This window comes from Malaya genurostris, chromosome 3 (genome assembly GCF_030247185.1).
Source record: "Malaya genurostris strain Urasoe2022 chromosome 3, Malgen_1.1, whole genome shotgun sequence".
NCBI classification, from domain to species: Eukaryota; Metazoa; Arthropoda; class Insecta; order Diptera; family Culicidae; genus Malaya; species Malaya genurostris.
Window position 1 is genome coordinate 34622395 of NC_080572.1, and position 21760 is coordinate 34644154.

General features: G+C 35.9%; 1 protein-coding gene across 1 annotated transcript in view; it reads left to right on the forward strand.

Annotated features, from left to right (window-relative positions):
- LOC131437458 (limbic system-associated membrane protein) overlaps positions 1-21760 on the forward strand; it is a 294699-nt gene that overhangs the window by 236577 nt on the left and 36362 nt on the right. Inside the window, exon 9 of the mRNA XM_058606826.1 lies at positions 10079-10259. Within this exon, the coding sequence (XP_058462809.1) occupies positions 10079-10259 (181 nt within the window). The remainder of the gene's footprint in view (positions 1-10078; positions 10260-21760) is intronic.

A 21760-nucleotide genomic window follows, 5' to 3' on the forward strand; every position in this document is an offset into this window, starting at 1 on the left:
AAAAAGTATTTTTTTATATTATATTACATTATTACATTTTCGGTCCGTATTATCACGATTGTATTTTAAATATGTCTAAATACTGATTTTTCTCATTTTCGTATATATTTTGTGGAACGCGATGAGCGTACTTTTTGTTTTCGAGCTATAATTTTTTAACATCATAAGTATTGCTTTGAACGACCATGCGCTTCCATAAATTTCTGGCGAGTGTGAAATTATCACCCATCTTTATCAATTAAAATATCTAAATCCTAGTTATTTGAGAGGTGAAAAAATACCCTCAAGTTTTCGTGTTTTAACGTTTTGTCTTCGACCTACCAAAACGTTAGCAGTTTTTGCTGAGCAACTTGCGTCACCTATAAGTTCAACATAAACTTTTTGCGAATTGTTTTCAGAGCTATCGTTCAACAAAATAAATTCAAACGTTTTGCTGATTCGAACAACATTTCGTAATTTTTTAGTGGAAAAATATTGAGAAATAAGTCGGTGAAGAGGTATTTTTGAGTACGCTTCTTGAAAATCATGATTTGCGGTGTCCACTGTATCTCAGCGCAGACTAATCAGAAGTGAAAAAATGAACGCCGCATAGTTAGAGAAGAAGTTTTTCTAGACCATCCGGCATTTTGTAGCTGTTAAACCTCCCCAAAGTAACAAACAACGAAATGAAAAACGTTGGAGTCTGGTTTTTTATATGTAGAAAATGTGTGCAAAATTTGAAAAAAATTGGTGCAGAGTTTTTTGAATGACGATGGACACGGACTTTCAAAACCTGCTTTCGAGAAAAATCCGTTTAAAGTTTTTTGTGTATCAAATTAATGGTAATAATTATTTACTTCAGGGAGCCCGTAGGGTCTAATATTTTCAAAAAATCGTACTTTTTCTTTCATAATTTATTATAATGAAACATTTCAAGAATGTTTTGTCGAGTTTTGAAGTCAATCGAACTAGAAATCTTGGGCCTGTGCGACGAGCTCATGATTCTTCGCAGAATGAGATAGCCATAGATAAAGGTCCATAACTTCCAGAGCTTCGTTCCAATAGGCTTGAAAATTTCACCAAATATTCTTGAAATTTTTTACTGTAAGACAATATAAAGATAATAATAAATGATGTTACAAAAGTATTAGACCCTACCCGCCCCTTAAAGTGATTTTCACAAACTTTTATTCAAATGAGTGGTTTGATGGCTTCTTTGATTACGATGTAATTTTGGACGGACCCGACTTCCGTTTCCATCTTGGAATCCTGAAATTTCTTCCATCTTGGAATCCTGAAATTTCTTAGGCAGATGCTCATGAGTAACCATGGATATTGAGTACTTCAAGAGGACAATGACCCAAAACGTCGGAGTGGCATGGCGTAGACGTGAAAAGAGGAAAATATTGGACTTGCTCTCGCAATCTCCAGATGTCGATCAGATTGAAAACGATGGTTGATGGATTATAAAAACCTAACACTCTCGGAAAAACAAGTACATGATTTAAAGCTTCCCGAAAACAAGTACATGATTTAAAGTTTCCCGGAAAAGTCCAGAAAATTTCATTGAAGCCAAACAGTTTTCTTTTGAAACCTGCAACATCACAACATAAACATTCAATTTTCGGGAACCGAATTCGTGTTCTGCTGCCAAATCCACAAAGTAAATCAAATCGGGTGATCCGTTGTCATGCAAATTTCAATCCCAGCAGGCTGTAACTCATCCGATGACTAGCACCTTATCAAAAGTTGTAAACTACCATCGACGCCACTCTGCATAATCTGGAAAGTCTCTCTCTTCTTTCGTCAACCTTCATTTAGTAGTGGCAAATCCGAGCCTGCCACCGTCTTTGTGTTCGCAACTTTCAATTTTCTTCACAATAAATCATACTAAAATAAGGATTTATTATCTTTCTTACATAGTTTTCCGGCTTTTCCTTTTTTCCGAACGTACCTACAAAATCCGGGCACTGCACCGCACCGAAGGCATCATTCTACCGCGCCGGATCAAACCAGGCATTATCGTGATGCCTTCGTTTCTTTGCCGAAATCTTTTTTTTTTCCTTCTTTCTTCGTTTGCTACTTGTCTGCTTTGCGACCTGCCAAAGGCGTCTTTATGATAGTACTTAGCGTAATCATGTAAATTTCAATTCAACTTTTTCTGCTCATAAATCATCTTGCCATTCAGACGCAGCAGGCTGAACAGAGCTGAACTTACATCGCGTTTCGCGTCCTTATGAACTGGATAGGAGAAAGGGGGGACGTGGACTGGCTCGATTGCCGATTCGGATTGGATGTGGCTGTGCCGGTCGTGGCACGGATAGGCCCACTAGCCCGGAAGGAAGCACGGGGCGTGAAATGAACTGAATTTACAGCACCATTCAAGTGTAATAAGTATCATTAACGTCGATATGAATTCTCAATTTGCGGATAATCCTTCTCACCGAAAGCAGTGTGACAGAGTGATTGGACGGGTACAGGAGTAATAGCAGTAAGTCGACTCTTGCAGTGCCGGATGACACGGTTTGGCATTGATGCAATCCGACGAGACTTTATAGGATTCAAATTGGAAGTGAAGTTAGCTGTTCAGCTTCGAACAGACGGGTATCTCGCGGAATTGAATATTCGTTTTAAGGATCGATTGTGCGCTGGAGTTGATGTAATCTGGTTTGGATTTAACGATTGAAATGCCATAGACTGATGAGAGGCGGAAATCTTCGTTCGAATGCAGCTAAAACGGGAAAGTTTCAATGTTATTTTGAAGGGAAGTTTTGAAAAGAGATTCAATTTCATCAATTATTTGAACAAAGCACGACGAACCCGAGTATTTTAACACTTTAGAACTTAGAATCGCTCGCTTTGCAATCGATATTGTGAGAGTGAATGAAAAAGTATCAGTACTTAACTGATCTTCAGTCTTCCACCGAAGACAGTGCTTTAATTTTATCTATCATCGTGAACCATCTTAATTTTCAGTTATTCCATGAACGTCAGCACTAATTTTCCCTTGCGGCTCAGATTTAACAAATAAACTTTTCCATAAGCTGTCGGAAAAAGTTCTAAGTACAACCTGATAGCCGTGGCTGGGAAGAGACGGAAACCAAATTCAAGGTGCGATGATGACGGCAAATGATGTCGATAATGAGTGGGTAACTTAGGCATCACAGTTCCAGTTCACGTTGCTACCGTGAATTTTATTGACACTACCTCCGTCTGGTATCGGAAACGATAGACACCAGCCATCGTCGAATGGACCCTTCCGGGAAGATTCATCCTGGAACGGGTTGTACACTGATAACCGTTTCTAAAAGTTCGTCTTCGAATAAGAGTTTGTTTGCATCGGACCGGTGGGATTCGGCGGGAGGGGGGGCAGATATTGAAGACGCGTCAGTCAATTATCCCCGAGGGTTGCTGGTGAAACGGATAAAAAGAGAAACTTTTCGGGAAGCAGTCAAATCGATCGTTTAAATTGTTTTTCGAAACTCGTCTTCCGTTTTGCCACGTGAATGGATACAATTATTGGAAAAGTTTTCGAAACGATAAATTAGGGGAAAATGTCAATTATTACGTAACTACTGACTCCTTTTTTCAATATGAATACATATTAGGAACGGATTCATCGATTTTAATCAGAATGCTCTACTTGTTGTGAAATAAGGCAGCTTTTCCGATGAGTTTTATATTATTTAGTGTAGCATGTTATTTTCCTGCACATTTAATAATTTACTTTAGAGACTATACCTAAGCGAAATCAGTTTCTGAACAGAATTGGTTACAATATATATTTATACATTCTGTATTAGAAAAAAAACAGACGCACAAAAATTTCGTTGAATAGTGTTAGTACTCACATGTGCTTTGCTTTTTACTTTAGTCGGGAAGTTGAATTTCTGTTGAATAGATCACCTCCCAAGTAGCATGTTAAGTTGCTGTCCTGTATTTTTCTACTGATTGTGAAATTTATCAAGTTAGTTTATATTACTATTCTGATAACTGTTGTGTTATGGAAAAAGCGCAATTTATATGTGTTTTGCAACATATCTTCAAGTTCATCCGTTATTACGAACATTTATTCACAACGATTGTGCAACTGATACAAAAACTCATGCCTCGATCCCATCACAAAGGCAGTAATAAAATCAGCGAAAAAACAATTGTGAAACTCGTAAGAACTACTACGTAATGTAAATAAGAAATGAAATGACGTTGACAAAAACATGCAAACTTAATTTCTAATGAATAAGTTTCACATTTGATTTTCAATAAAACTGCTCGTAACGCAAACATGGACCTTGTTAAATAATCTGCACATGAAAAATGATAATGCTACATATTGTAGAATTGATCTTTTGTGTTTTTGTAATTGAAAAATCGAAAACGAACTGTATTTTTATGGTGAAACATGTATTCGTACGGCCGTAATTTTCAAGAGGCTTTGAATTAACGTGTTTTAATGATTGTGCACCAATTACTGTAAAAAGAACAGTCTATTATTTTGAATGAGAATCATCGGAATGGTGTTTAAAATACGTGTATTCAAACATTTTTAAAATTTACAGACGATTTTGATCAAACTAATGTGTGATTAAACCTGAAAAATCTCGAAATGAGTTTTGCTTGAATATTTTCCAATATGGCATCGATGGTAACAGTGAGTTGGATAGAAAAAGGTTCACCCAACGTAATGACATATATCATCTAAATAACAGGAAACATTAACATGTTAATATTTCGGAAAAAATGCTCTAAGTTTTGTTTTTTTATCAGTAATCTTCTAGTTAAATTAAACAACAATACAGTATAGTCATTCATCTTAGCTGGCCCGACTTTTGTGATACGCACTGTAGGTATTATATTGGTAAGCCCATGTGCTGGAGTTGCAAAAACAAGTTCCACAATCGGTTATATATAACTATGAGAGTAACTATAATGAATTAACTTTGTGTTCAATATCTTTAAAAAGTGATGTCAGGTCTGCATATTTTTTTTCGCGAGATGAAAACCGAATACAATTTATCTGATTGATTTTTGTTTTCATTGCGTATGTAATGTTGTATTCTTACAACTTTTATGATAATGTTCTCATGTCAGCAAATTTTGCGTTCATTTCAAGCAGATAAATCTTCCATAACTATTTTGCAAGTTTTGAATTTTATATCATTGTTTTTCTAAAACTGAAGAAAACTGCACACACTGACCTAAAAATTCATGAGACAGAAACATATTTTTTACAGCAAGGTTATCAATTCGGCTAATTATTTTTGCCTTGCGGAGAGCATCAATTATTTCACTAATTTTTCTTTTACAAGAGATTCAATGCAATTTCTACGTATATTGTGTCCGCTACAATTATGACAGCCGTTTGGAAAGTTTTTGATAAGTTGCACAATTGTTATAGTTATGGTCGTCAAATGGTGAGATAACTAAGTCCTCACAAGTCCCTATCTCATGCCTCCCCGAGCGTCTATGATGACATTTGGTCAATAGAACGGCGTCGACTGGGTGCTATCGCCTTCTGCGTTAGTAGCAGAATGAGAGGGTGCGAAATGGCTTGTAGGTTGAAGCCCATCCTAAAGTGCAGTGTTTATCATAGTATATTACAACATATAATTCTGTTGTTTATCACATCATGTATTATTATTATTATTATTATTATTATTATTATTATTATTGTTATTATTATTATTATTATTATTATTATTATTATTATTATTATTAGAAGAGCGTAACTTACACTGCGACATTAACTGTTATATTGTATCATAGCATATAATTTCACATATTATCGGCTTACACTATTTTATGTTATTATATACTATGTTGTATGGTATTATACTGCATTGCATTATATCATATTATATGGTATTATATTATAATATATTATATTATATTGTATTCTATTATATTATGTTATATTGTATTGCATTATGTTGTATTATATTATATTATATTATATTATATTATATTATATTATATTATATTATAGGGTTTATTATGAGTAGTACTACGTACCTCTGCGCAAAATATAAATTTGTTTTCCTTATAAGTTATCATTTTTAAAGTAAATTTTAACTAAAGATCAAGGTCATCACAAGGTGAGCTTGGTCCTCACTGGTTCCTGTTGTGTTTTATTCATTCTATTATTTATTATATAATTCATTGTACTATATTATGTTGTTTTTTTATTATTTTCATTATTATATTTATTGTTAGTATTATTAATTTGTCATCAATAATAATAACATATATTATTTTTATAGATGTGGATATTATTATTCTTATTAGAAGAGAAATATTCTACTTCCTGCAGTACTGCGAAGATAGAAGAGCATAACTGACACTCTACAGTAACTGTTATTTTATATATTGATTTATAATATATTATATTGTATGACATTGTATTATATTATATTAAATTAAAATATATTTTACTATATTATGTTATATTATATTATTTTGTAGTATATAAGTATTATTATTATTATTATTATTATTATTATTATTATCATTATTATTATTATTATTATCATTATTATTATTATTATTGTTATTATTATTATTATTATTATTATTATTATTATTATTATTATTATTATTATTATTATTATTATTATTTTTATTACTATTATTATTATTATTACTATTGTTACCATAATTATAATCTTTATCATTATCAGCTACATTTTCATTTCCATACTAAACATTTCACTTTACACATATATTATTAAATTGTATCATATTATATTACGTCATATTTTGTGGTATTATATTATATTACATTGTACTATATTATACTATATTATGGTACAATGTTTGGTATTGTTTTCTATAGTATTGTAATGCATTTTTTAATACACAATTATAAGTGTATTATATTGCATTGTGATGTATTACATTTTTATATTTTATGCATAATAATATTTTATTATATTCAGTGTCGTATAGTGACCAAACTATATTATAATATATTATGGTATATTTTACTATATTATGTCACATAACATTATGATACTATTATATTCATCATAAAATATTATAGTAGACTATAATACACTGTACCATACGATTTTGCACCGTTTTATACTATATTGTGTTTTATTGTATTATACTGCCGGAAATTATATTAAAGTGTATTATGTTACATTATATAATACTATGCTCAAGTACATTGTAAGGGAAGAGGGATGGGAGTGCATCAGGGTATCTTACAAGTGAATGACTGGATGAAGGAGTGAAATGTCAACCCGATTCACAGGGGAAAGCTGTGTGTTTTCCCCAGAAGGTCTGAAATGAGTAAGACGCACCCTTCTAACAAACAAACCATCAGGCAGGTTTAAGCTGGTACAGCGAATTCTTTTATTATATGGCCGGATGTTATTGCTGGAAGGCGCCGGGTCCTCAAAGTCCATTTTGGCCTTCTTAACAGCAGTAATATGAAAGTTATCTGATAATCAAATTCGGATCTACTGTAAGTCTACCTGCATCCACTGGTAATGCCTTGAACTGATGGTGGCTTCACACATACATACATACATACATACATAGTTGCACAATTGTTATAGTTACTCCCGTTTCACATGACGATGTGAAAGTTTTTGCAGAACTTTGGTGAAACATAAACAAGTTAATGATTTACTGCACAATTGTTTTAGATGTACTTAAAGTTGTTCTACAGAGATTTTTTCGGTAGTATTGTGAAACTTAACAGTGATAAGTTGCACAACCAATTTTAAAATATTTAAAAATCTTTCTGAACGTATCTAACAAAAATAACATTTCTAAATCAATTGTAAAACATCTTGTAAGTTCAATAAGTTACGTTTGCTACTTGGGCTATTGTTCTACCTTGTTGTTTTGTGACTGTTTTGAACGACCTTAAACATAGTTTTCTGACTTCTACTCATCAAATCCATTCTGAAAATATTAAAATGATTAGATTTCAAAACATTCACTTTGAAAACCTTTTTTACGGACCACTTTTAAAAACGTAAATATTTCAACAAACGACATCCCAAAAAACATAAACTTTTTACCTTTTTACCTTTTTTTATATATATAAAAAATAGGTATAGAATTCGCTCAAACTTTCGAAAATTTTTCCGAGGCCCGGAGAGCTGAATGACATATACCAATCGATTCAGCTCGACGAACTGAGCAAATGTCTGTGTGTGTGTGTGTGTGTGTGTGTGTGTGTGTGTGTGTGTGTATGTGTGTGTGTCTGTATGTGTGTTGTCAACTAAGAGGTCGAGATCTCAGAGATGGCTGGACCGATTTTGATCAAACTAGTCGCAAATGAAAGGTCTCCCGTCACCCAAAACGCTATTGAATGGTTTTGAGATCTGATGTTTACTTTTTGAGTTATTCGAAGTTTTATGTCAAAATTTTCAGTTTTTTGACAGTATCTGTCACAATTGACCTTGAAAACAGAATATGTTTTCAGACTTAGATTCCGCACGATAATACCTATTCAACAAGCCATAGATTGTTAAAATCTGTCCATTTTTAACGGAGATATCAATATTTTTGTGTAAACGACTTTTCCCCTTATTCCAGCAGTAGAAGTTTTGAGCACTGTATGACAAAGAAATGCTTGGGAGCAACGGAAAACACGATTTTTATACTGTGACATACAATTGTTTCTAAGTGCCCAAAAGACTGTGTACAGCATCCTTTTTCGTGACAATTTGCCTTGGACCGATTTTAGCACGGTTCGTTTTTGGCAACATAATCGTTCGAATATGGCATTTATAAATCAGATGATATCAGCATTTTCGAGTTGAAAGTAATTCCATAATTACTTTGATTTAAACTACTTACAGCAATAAAAGCTGGAAGAACATAACTTCCATATACCATACGACTCAGTTCGTCGAGATCAGCAAATGCGTGTGTGACAAATAATTTCACTCAAATTTTTCGGAGATGGCTAAACCGTTTTCTACAAACTCAGATTCATATGAAACCTAGTATACTTCCAAATTTGGATCCGACTTCTGATTTCGGAACCACAGTGAAACATGTGAAACGAAATTAAAATAATGCAATTCATTTTTTTCGTAGATGGCTGAACCGATCTAAGATTCAAATGAAATCTAAGAATCATCTATGATTCAAATGAGAGGTCTTAAAATCCTATAAAAATTAGTCAGATCCGATTTCTGGTTTAGGGGATACAGGGTGTTTAGTATAAAAATGTCCATTTCACATAAATTAATCAGGTTTATCGGGTTTGCAAATTTGGATAGTCGATTACCAAATAAATTTATTTCAGTTTAGGCGGTATTCTTTTTTGGATTCGTAATGTACCCCCAAATTTTAATTCGCACTACAATTTCTCAAAGATGTCTACACACTCCTCAGGTGAATTTATCTGATTTCGGCTACACCGATCTTAGAACTCCGGATCCAGTTTCGAATCGTTTCTCAAAGTTTAATCATTTTTTCAAAAAGGCCAAATCGAACTTCAAAAACAAAAATTCAAATTAAAGGACTTAAGGCCCCATACAAAATTGGTGAATTTTATCCGATTCTGGAATTACAGATGATGAATTTTTAAAATTCATACCGATAAAGAAGATGTAAATTGTTTGGCGTATTAATTTATGGCCATTCGAATCATTTTGGGTTATGCTAGTTCCTGAATACCAGCTCTGGAAGTACCATAAATAATGACGAAAAACTCTAAAGTGGAACTTACTTCGACATCTCATGGAATGTTCAATCGAATGTCACACGTTAAGATTGAAATTCGATACGATTTGCAGATTCGAAATTACAGGGTAATGAGTGATTAAAATCTCAATTTGCCGTTTGAAACGACGATAATTAAAATAATGTCATGAGAACTAAAACACCTAAAAATATCCATGCAAAAAAACACATGCGGATTGATAAAAAAAGGTATCATCTCACTGCTAGGTGGATTAATCACGTTTTTAAGAAATAAATTCCAAAAAACAAAAAAAAATTTCACGAGCTAACTCGATTTTGTAAATGTGAATGGAGGTTTCGGCGTATGACACTAATAAGCATAAGATTTACACTTGACATAAGTTACAACTTCAAGAAGCAACCTCATCAGTTAAATTTCCCATTCCAGCTGTGTTGCGGACAATGCTCTCGGTCGGACGAAGAAGTACATCGAGGTCTCGGGCCGTCCGGGTCCGGCCAACTTCCTTTCACCAGCTTACAGCACCCACCTGGACCGATACAATCTGACGTACACGATCGAATCGATACCGCCGCTGGATGAAATAAAACTACTGTATCGAAAGCTAATGGTAGGTATATCTCTGACACGGTCAATCGTCAAGTTCCCTCTGAAAAGATTTAAGCGGAATTTTTTCCAAACTGCTCATATCATTTTGCCACTTCATTTGCGACCCAATTTAATAATCTATTCGTACAATTTCTCAATCATTCAATTTATAGCATGTAACTATTTTTTGTGAAAATCATTTAGCTGATAAACAATGAAAAATCCAATCTTACACCCAAAGTCGGAATTATAAATTCAAACAGCTGGTCGCAATGTTGTTACATGCGTTTTTCCTTTTCATTGGTGTGGCAATACATTTGAATAATTTGCGATTTTAGAAGCAATTTTCAACTTGCACAAGGCAATCAATAAAGCATCGAGCAATTGACATCGAGATTCATAAAAACAATTTATCAGATGTAGTTAGTTACTGCTAAAGCAATTTTCCTGGTTCTCAAGAGATTTAATCGTTTGAATTAACTGATTACACATTCTGTCTTTTCGAATGTTCCATTCATTGACTTTTGCTATAACTGTGTCGCAAATATCATGGTCCATCTCGGGACTCTAATCGTATTACCTGCTCAGCTAGCTATCCATTGATTGTATTTCATCAGAAGATACCGGTCTTCACCGGCTTGGTTACGCTGTTCTGTTCGGTATTTGCACAATTTATCATTTTATTAATCTTTAATTACTTTTCCACTGGTATGTTATGCTTCTTCTTTTCCAGTACAGTTGGTTCACCTAAAGTATAGAAAGAAAGCACGTTCGCAATCAAGTTTACCGTTCCAACGATTCCGTGCATTACTGAACCGATTGCCTTCACTCGAACATCTTTACCTGTTTGCCAGTGTTGTCAGTTATTTTGAATTTTATATTATGTAAGGGCTCTTCAGTCTGTATTATTTTTTGCCTTTCTCATATAGAAAGGTTATGCAATCACTTGAAAAACCAACTAGTAAAAATTTACCCGGAGGGCCAAGTGTCATATACCATTCGACTCAGTTCATCGAGCTGAGCAATGTGTGTGCGTGTGTGTGTATGTGTGGGAGAGAGTGTGAGTGTGATTCCGGCTATCCTTGTTCGCGGTATCCGGTTCCGGACGCACCGGAAATAGTGGTTATATCTACCAAAATGGATCTCACTCACTTTTCTCAGCGATGGTTTGACCGATTTCCACAAATTTAGATTTAAATGAAAAATATTCTGGTCTTATACTGAATTTCTGAATTTAATCAGGATCCGAATTCCGGTTCCGGAGTTATAGGGTAAAGTGTGTTCAATATTGTACACCGTCACTTAAACCGGCGAAACAGAAGACGTAAAAATATTTCTAAACTGGTCTCAAAACTATACAAATTGATATTCATTATCAGTAGGTAACTAAACAAACTGATTCCGGCTATCCTTGTACCCGGTATCCGGTTCCGGAAGCACCGGAAATAGTGGTCATATATACCAGAATGGATGTTACTTACTTTTCTCAGCGATGGTTTGACCGATTTCCATTAGATTCAAATGAAAGGTCTTCCGGTCCCATACGGAATTTACGAATTTCATCCGGATTCGACTTCCGGTTCCGGAATTATAGGGTAAGGTGTGTTCAATATTGTACACTGTCACTTTATGTGGAACACATCTTGGGGTGCATGCTAGAAATTCAATGTAAAATACATGTAGGAATTGTGTCAGATTTTGAACACTAACAGCTCATTAAATTTTTTTTCAATTACTGATATTTTTTGCATCTTTTGATTGAAAATATTTTTACCTATCGATATGAATGTTTCAAGTAATGTAGTTTAAATTCATAGCGAATAGTGTGATAATTGACTGCTAAAAGATTAATACTCTGAGCTGGATCTGAATTTCCCTAACGTAGACGATGGTTTGATATATATATATATATATATATATATATATATATATATATATATATATATATATATATATATATATATATATATATATATATATATATATATATATATATATATATATATTTATAGCAATGTGCCAGACGAAGGTTGCAGCCAGTGAACGTCATGAAAAGCGATAAAAACGATATCATGCTCAGATAGGCGTAATTTTCAGTTTTGATAACAGTAACACATTTTATTATGAAACACATTCCCAAGCGAAATTCAACACTATAAAAATAATTGCACACAAGCCAAACTTGAACACAAATTTGGCGTTAAAAAATTAAATACCTGAATACCATTCATTCAAGCTTTATTACGTTAAATACAATTGCATACATTTCGGTAACAGATATAGTCTAGACGTATAAACAACAAATATAAATTATGGCGAACTTTCTCGAAGGTGAGTAAACCGATTTTCACTAAATCAGTTCCAAATGAAAGGTCCCATGATCCATTAGAAATTTCCTGAGCTTCATCTTTTTTTTTTTTATTTAAAAGGTATTTTTATTCAGGCCTATTTGCGTACAAACTTTAGCCGATTTTCTAAATAATGCATTTTTTGCAGTGGATCTCGTTATCACTCTTTCTCTAGGAGGAGAGGAGCTTCCATTTCCCTCCTGCGAGGGTTGAGGGGCATTTTGTTCGTGACTTGTCTCGTCATCCATTGCCGCATCGGTGGTTTTGTTGTTGATTTCCGTCTTCTTTTCGTTTTCCATGATGTTCGCAGTCTTGAGCTCGTTGCTAGTTGCTGTAGATGCGCCTTGTTGTACATTGGTTGCAGTTGCTTGTTGGTTTGATGGTGAAACAGGAGTACTGCGCTCACTAGTTTCCATTGTTGAACGGTTGACCTTGTCTTTGGTTGAAGATGTCCTTTTCGCAGTTTCGGTGCAAGGTTTACCGTAGTGTGCAGGTTGTTCACAAAACTGGCATGTAACTAGCTGATTTTCATAGGTAATCAGCGTTTTACACGGATGTGTACACCTTGACCACAAATGATGTAAGATGGAATTGCTTACGTAGATGCATACGTACCACTCGCACGCCATTCCGGATACCCGGAAAAAATTCCGTCATACTTCCCTTTCGATGGAAAGAACTTCACCATACTGCGACATATTATTCCGAGCGAACTTATCGCTGGCCTGCGGAGAAAGATCATGCACGCGTAATTCTATCGCATTGTCCACCATGTGCACAGCGATTTTGTATTTAATGTTATCACACTAAACGCTGTGCACCTCATTGTTAACCGAAGCGAATGCAATTGCATCTCTTTCACGTTTAAACATAATGTACACACAGTTAGACGCTTTGTTAAATTGAATCTCACTTACATTATTAGTGTCTAGATGCATTCGTTCTTTAAGTAAGATTTCAATTTCATTTGCTGCTGGTCTAACTTTGCAACGCTTGAAATCTATGCAAATTGAATTTGGTCTTGTAGGCCAAGATTCAGGCTTTTTTTTAAATCGTATTTGACCATTTCATACACTCTATTGTTCACTGTACTGTATTGTCTTTGTTTCTGTTGTTTCGACCGTAAATGATTTGCGACTGTGTCGTTTGAGATGCGAGCACGAACTGAGCTTCATCTTGATCCGACTTCTGGTTACGGAATTACAGGATGATTAGTGTAAAACATCCAAGCTCAAATTACTTACTCATTTTTCTCAGTGATGGCATGACCGATTTTTACAAACTTAGATTCAAATTAATGATCTTATGGTTCTAAACAAAACTTCTGAATTTCATCTGGATCCGACTTCCGGTTCCGGAATTACAGGATAAAGAGTGTTGAACATCTCAAGCGGTTATAGAGATCTGTGATGAAAAACACGGAATCATTAGATTGCTGAGGGCTCAATTCAGTTTCAATCGATAGGCCTTGTCAGTTGATGGCCACTCCGGCTTTACCAGTCTCCGGCCCAGGAACAGTGATAACAAACTTATGGCATGGCAAATTGTTACAAGCTTAGGATAAAAAAAGGTTATATAATTCCAAACATAACTTCCAAATTTCATCCCGATCTGACTTTCGGTTCCGAAATTACAAGAGCGTACGTACTTGTGGTGATACGGAAGAAGAAAATACTGCACCGCTTCTACGAACAAATCACGCTGTGTGCTGTGTTCGATTTCGTACCCGCGGTAAAGAAAACGAAAACCAACACCTACGCTCGATTTTGAAAACACAAGTCCATCGGCACCGATCACACATGAGTCCGAGTTTTCAACCGTTTTGAAGAAAAGAGAATCACGGCACAGGCACGAATGTCTGTTACCGGTGTGTGATTTTTGTTGAATACAGTGCTGAGGTAAAGCCAAGATATTGAAAAATAAAATTTTCTAACCTTCATATAGTACGAAATTTTCGAAACAGATTGCAAAACTATTCGAACTTGTAGACCTGGCTACTTAATGGCGGTAAAAACTTAGTGCAACTACGACAGTCTCTCAAAACGTCCAATATGATACTTGCATCGTTTTCTCGTAAAATGTTAATGAAAAAGGCACCATTACACAACTAGATGGATTGAAACAGGTTTCTATTACGCTGTATTACGTTGATTTTGTAGTTTTTAAATAAAGGAACTCGTGATTGAACATGCGTTAGTAGAAAAACTATAGGGGACAGCCCTATGGTATTGTTTGAACTGATGACTTAAAGTTACACAACTATTGTCAAAATCGCTGCTAAAATTTGTTTTCAATATTTAGGCCGCAGTTTTGTTATGCATTGCATATATAAAATTGTTTGTATCAATGCGAAACAAATAATTCTTTAAAAGTATTTAATGTCATGAAAAGGATCATTTAATTTTTGTATTGTTAATGATGAAAAGTGGCAATCCATTATCCAAATACAAAACTGTTGGTTCTGTTGCCAAAGTAATGATTTGAAAAAAAAAACAAAAAAATTAGTTTGTACGGTATTGTTGTCCGTGTTTGGAATATGCACCCATATACGAAAACCTTTTTTAATTCACCTAGTAGTGTAATGATGCCTTTCTCATATATAATACTGTGGTATTCTATTCAAAATGTTTCTCTTCGATTTTTGAAGGAAACCAAGAGTAAGTTAACTATTATATGTACTTCCAGCACCGGAACCTGAGAACCGGTATAATCGAAGTCGGTTCATACGGCCACCAACTGACATGACTTACAAACTCTACGTAGTTTTTAATCAAATTTTGAAGATTTTATACAATTTGGCATCTTACTCTAAACGACGGTTGAAATTTTCGTTGTATCCAAAAATATGCAGTAATTTTTAAACGAACCCTAAAATCTTTAATTTGACCCTAAGATTATTTTTGAGTCCAGTTTAGATTTTTTTACGGTTTTTGTTTCGCCAGTTTAAGTGACGGTGTACAATATTGAACACATTTTCCCTATAACTCCGTAAGTCGGAACCGGATGAAATTAAAGAATTCCTTTGTGATCGTGAGACATTTGAATATAAGTTTGTGGAAATCGGTCAAACCATCGCTGAGAAAAGTGAGTGAGATCCATTTTGGAATATATGACCACTTTTTCCGATACTTCCGGAACAGAAGCCCGGGAACCAGGATAGTCGTAATCGGTTTTTTTAATTGTCTACTGATAATGGCTATCGATTCGTATAGTTTTGAGACCAGTTTAAAAAAAAATTCGTTGTTTGATTCGCCGGTTCAGCCATCTCCGAGAAAACCTGGTGAGATTATTTGACACATACATACACATAAAGGCATTGCTCAGCTCGATGAACTGAGTAGAATGGTATATGGAATGGAATTTTTACTAGTTGGTTTTTCAAGTGATTACATAACCTTTCTATATGAGAAAGGCAAAACGTAGTCCTACGACAAAAACTTTTGCTCACGTGTATGCTCAGTATAATTCGAACGAACATGCAATAGTAACTCTTTTGCTTGACTGGTGATCGAATCGAGCTCATTTCTATTAAAAAAAAACATCGTTTGGATGATGGTCTTAGCTTAGCGAGTATTCGCGTGGGCAACAATTGTTAGAACAAATGAACATTACATATGACATTGATTCAAACATGCCGTATTTTCTTGGGTGACAACAGAATATTACATTCTGTTTCAACTTCGTCTCAGCATAAACCGACAACAACACGCTTACGTTAGGCACATCAGCTAAGACATTGCGTTTCGATACAAGCAAGTAAAGTTTCATGCAAATAGCAGAAACTTAATGTCTGTTTAGCAGTTTATGTTGTACTGCTGGGTGACATAACAGTTCAGCATAAACTATTATGCACTGACGAGTCGATGATAAAATATCAAGTAAATGAAATGATGATTATTTGGCCTATGCACAACCATCGGTTGTGAATTGTGAACGATACGGTAATGACTTATATCGTGCAATTTTATAACGTGCGAAGCCATGGTAAAACGGGTTGAAATTGACCCATTAGAAGTGGAAAGTGGCTGGAAATAAGAAGTTGGTCACATACAACAATATAGTGTGAAAACGTTCGTGTTCAAGATATAGGACAAATTAGTTCTAACGACCAGGAAAGTTCTACTATGCATTTGGTAAAACTTGCAAGGGATGATTTGTTAGAAGCTGCTTCCATTTGGTGTGTGTTCCATCAGGACAACGCTAGGCCGCACACGTGGCTAATCAGAAACTTCGACCGCTAGGTTAGGAAGTTGTGATGTATCCACCAAAAAAATAGATGTGTTGACAGGTTCCATTGGAATGATTGAGCTTTGGTTTCTACGTTACAACCATGAACCCATGATACGTAACCTTCTTACGAACGAATGTGAGATGATCGACAGGAGAAAGGCGTACTCCGACGAGCATATGAAATCGACGAAACGCAAGATACAGAGAACGACACATGAATCAATCCGGCTGCACACCCAGCTGACGATAGATTTCCTGTAGATGATCCATCGGAGATAAGTGAGGGGATTAGTCAGTTGAGAACAACAAAGCCGCGGGCCAGTTGCCAGACGAGTTGCTCAAACATGGAGGAGAGGCACAAACTTTGTATAACATGAAAAACTCATATAAATTGAAAATATAAGTGTTTTCTTACACTTTTAGGACACTCTTTTCAGAAAATACATTATATCCTGAATTACACTCATGTTATGGGAATAGTACCGTCAGCAAATTTGTTTGAAATAACTTTTTGCACAACTTTTCGAAGTAACTTAGTACCTATGTTGGCCCTGATCTAAAATAATATTTTTATCTCACTTTTAAGGGGATTAATCACATAAATAAAATTTGCCAAAAGATGGCGTCTATCATTCTGAGCAACTTTGCTGAAGATACTGTACTTCAAAAACCACGTTCCTATGAATTATCAATTAGGAGCGTGAAATTGCGCTTTTGAACCACTGTGCACTAGCTAGAACGCTGCATTGCATTACTAAGATTAGAAAGGATAAGATTATACCGCAGGAATTGATGAAAGGAGTGGTATGTCCCATGTACAAAAAGGTGATAAGCTTGACTACAACTACCGCACAATCACATTACTGAACGCCGCTTACAAGGTACTCTCCCAAATCTTTTGCCGTCATCTGTCACGAATAACTAAGGAATTCGTTGGGCCGTACCGAGTGGTATTTACTGGGGCTCTTGATACTATGGATCACATATTCGCGACAAATTGGACGGCTACGATGGTCTTGGTATCTCATTAGGATGCCGGAAGACAGTTCATTAATAATGATTCTGGAATGTGATCTGGCTGGGATACGAAGAAGAGGAGCGCAGTGAGCAAGATGGATCGATCAAGTAGAGGGAAAACTATAAAGTATCCGTGCCTTGAGTGGCTGGCGACGAGCAGCCATAGACCGAGTTTCATAGTGACGTATGCTTGATGCAACAAAGGACGCCTCAGGACTATAGCTGCTAGGTAAGGTAAGGTAAGTATGATTCGTAATCAGTTATGATTCTCTGAAGCAAGTTTGGATCGCCACGGACAGAATCCAACAGCTCTTGAGCAATGTTAATGCGATGCTGTTTATAATCGAAGTTGAGCAATTTTGTACGAATTTCGCGGTGACCCATCTCATGCCCAAACTCTTGGTAATAATCGAATAGTATATTTATGTCCTCAGCATCTTCTCTGAGGGCGATTCGACGATTGATCAATACTAGTATCTTCACTTCATCAATTATATCATCTGTTATTGACGTGTTCGGGTGTCCGGAACGTTCTTCGTCACTCACATCTTCTCGGCAATCTGAGGACCATTATGTACAACCGCCGTGTCAACATTCAGAATGCATCCGTGCACTTTAAGTTGTTATTTATACATTATACATTATTATTTCAATACGAATTTTTCTAACCCATGTTTTTGGGATGGACGAAAATCGAAGATAAGCTAAAACACGTCCACTCACAATAGATGACTGGACATTGAAAGTAACCGGAATTGTAAACATAACGCCACGAGTAGATAAAAAGTCGAAAATTAAAAATTCGCGAAAATTAAAAATTCGCAATATTTTTTTAACAAACCTCACATTTTTACGCCTTGTTTTCGACTCATCAGTTCATTGGTAGTTCATGTTGAACTACTAAGGCCATTCCGCGGTTCAGCATAAACCGCTAAGTGCACATGACTAATTTTACCTTCTAACCTGATAAAAAGTTTGTGAATTCATTTACAGAGAAATTCTTGACAATTCATGAGCAGCTTGCGATGATGTCGTAGTGAGCATAAAATTCTGTTTATCGATATGAAAGTATGGAAGATTTTTTCCCCGGTATCCGGAATAGCGTACGTTTGCTAAGCATTCGCTTGAAGAAGTGTATACCATCTTATGTGATTTTTTGTTAACAAGCAGATTACCCAGTTAAGTCGCTGGTCTGCTCCAAAAATCAGCTGGCCACTCGTCAATAGCAGTTCATTATGGTAAACCCTGCGAGATGGTTCCCTGGAGGACCAGGGAGCACGCGCCCCAGGCGCAATGATTTAGGGGGGCGGCAAATCAATCCTAGCGACCTTTTTTTTATCGCCCAAGCCATCTTTCCGGAGATGGAGGTCAGCTGTCACAAAACCAACGATGGGGGTGGCGAAATCTCTTATTTTGCTATTTCGCCCCGGGTGCAAAATTTACTCGGTACGCCACTGGGCCCAAAGCAAAACCAGTACTTCGAAGACAAAAATTATCAACAATAAAACACTATCATTAACACCTGCTGCCAATGTGCAACAAGGAGGAGCGCTAATTTTTTAATGTCATGAATAAAATGTTATGAGATGATTGTCTCTTGAAATACACCTTTGAGCGCAAACATATTTCATGGTATCCCAGGTCACGATTCACGTACAGTGGAGTACAGAAATCAACGGTGTATCAATGGTATAAAACTTCTGCGTACCATATTCCCCGGTTCGTTTGCTATTTCGTCGTCTACTTTTAACATTTGTCAACACGATAACTCGCTTAACCTGCCCTTTTTGGATTTCTCATATAGAAAGTTTATGCAATCACTGTGAAAACCGACTTTTGAACCGAGACCCGGAGGGCCGAGTGTCATATACCATTCGACTCAGTTCGTCGAGTACGCAAAATGTCTGTGTGTGTATGTGCGTATGTGTGTATGTAACATTTTTTTGCACTAACTTTTCTCTGAGATGGCTAAACCGATTTCCACTAGCTTAGATACAAATGAAAGGTCTTGTGGTGCCATGAAAAATTCCTGAATATTATTTGGATCCGACTTCCGGCTCCGGAGTTATGGGGTAAAATGTGCAAAAAAAATGAAAACATGTTTTCTAACTTTTCTCATAGATGGCGCGACCGATTTTCACAAACTTAGGTTCAAATGAAAGGTCCCGTGGTCCCATACGTAATTTTTGAATTTCATCACTGAAATGGGCGAAAAACCGTAAAAAGTTGTCTAAATCGACCTCAAATCCTTTCCAATTGATAGTTTTTATCAGAAGTCGGTCGAACAAACTGATTTCGAGTATTCTTTCAAGGATTGAAGAAAATTATTTTAAAGAATACCACAATATTATATTATTGCTTCAGATAGAATTGGAACAAAGACAATTGCCTGTATTTCAGTTATTTATTATTGAATTCAAGATCTTTTTTATACAAATGTAGCGTTATCTTCATACTTCTAAGAAAAAATGCGGATAAAATTATTCGTCACGGTTTCGAAGGAATTCTCGAATTTTTCCTGTAACTCATTAGGTGGCGCACACCTTCTTCGTCCATCGTTTTAGCTATCTTATTCCACCAGGTCGTCATCTGATTGATGTCTTTGACAACCTTTCCCTTTGCCTTGAGTCTCCTCTTCATGATTGCCCAGTGTTTCTCAATAGGGCGGAACTGGGGGCAGTCGGGTGGGTGAGGGTTTTTCGGAACAAACTGGACCCGTTTCTCTGCATACCATTTTTGAACGACTTTGCTGTTATGACAGCTTGCCAAATCTGGCCAAAACATTACGGGATGGTCGTGGGATCGAATGAAAGGCAAAATTCGTTTTTGGAGACACTCTTTTTGTTATAGTTCCGATGTCATTGTCTTATTTGTAACGAAAACTTTCGTTTTTTCGCCACAGCTGCAAATGCCTTGTCAACTCATAAATTTTCTTGCAATTTTTTTCGGCAAAAAAATTAAATTTGGCTGGAACATTCCCCCGAGCCGTTGCCAGGTAAAATTTTTGATCTGGGATTTGCCCGAAGTCAGCTCTGACATAGGTTTCATCGTCCATCAGAAGACACTCGTCGAACTTGGTCAGCACCTGGTTATATAGTTTCCGAGCACGAATTTTGACCACACTATTCTGTTTTATGGTACGATTTGGCTGTTTGTTAGCTCGATACGACTTGATTCCTTCCCGGAGTCGAGTTCACCTAAATTTACTATGGGCAGCACCGAATTTTCTGGCCAAATCACGGTCCGACAGATTAGGATTCCTCTTAATCGTCTTCAAAATCTTACCACGCAGTTTCCGGTCGACAGTTCCACTCCGACGATTGGTTTGAAGCTTCCGAATCGTCGTCAATGTCTCCTTATACCGTTTGATAACGCGCCTTACGGTATTTCTGGACAATTTCAGCCTAGATGCAGACCACAATGGATTTTCCAAATAACTGTGCACAATTTTTTTCCCTTCTTTCGGCTTCCATGATGATTGTTTACAAAGTACAGTCGGTTTGCGGAATGTCAAAAATCATACGTGAAGCTGAAAAAATTCCCGACACGTGGGCGCCAAGAACTTCCAAATCCGTCCACCAAGAGCACCACAATATGAGCAAAAGTTTGTTCCAATTCTAAATGAAGGTTTTTCTACAGGCTTAAATTAAAACAGGTTTTTCTACAGATGATATGCTGGATCATTTTGTTACAAAAAAATGATTAATTCAGAACTAACCCATCGTAGCGCAAATAATCCTGGTTAATATTTCACGAAGAAACCTGTGGTACAGCAGCAGTCAAAATGTCTACTCTTTTTCAAATTAATCTACAAAAGTGGCAATGCTGCTATCCGGTTGTTCACAGTTGAGTTGAAATGTACGCAAAGTATGTGGACGACCCGCAGAGACAGTGAATGTTATCGCAGTTTCATTAGTCACAATGACTT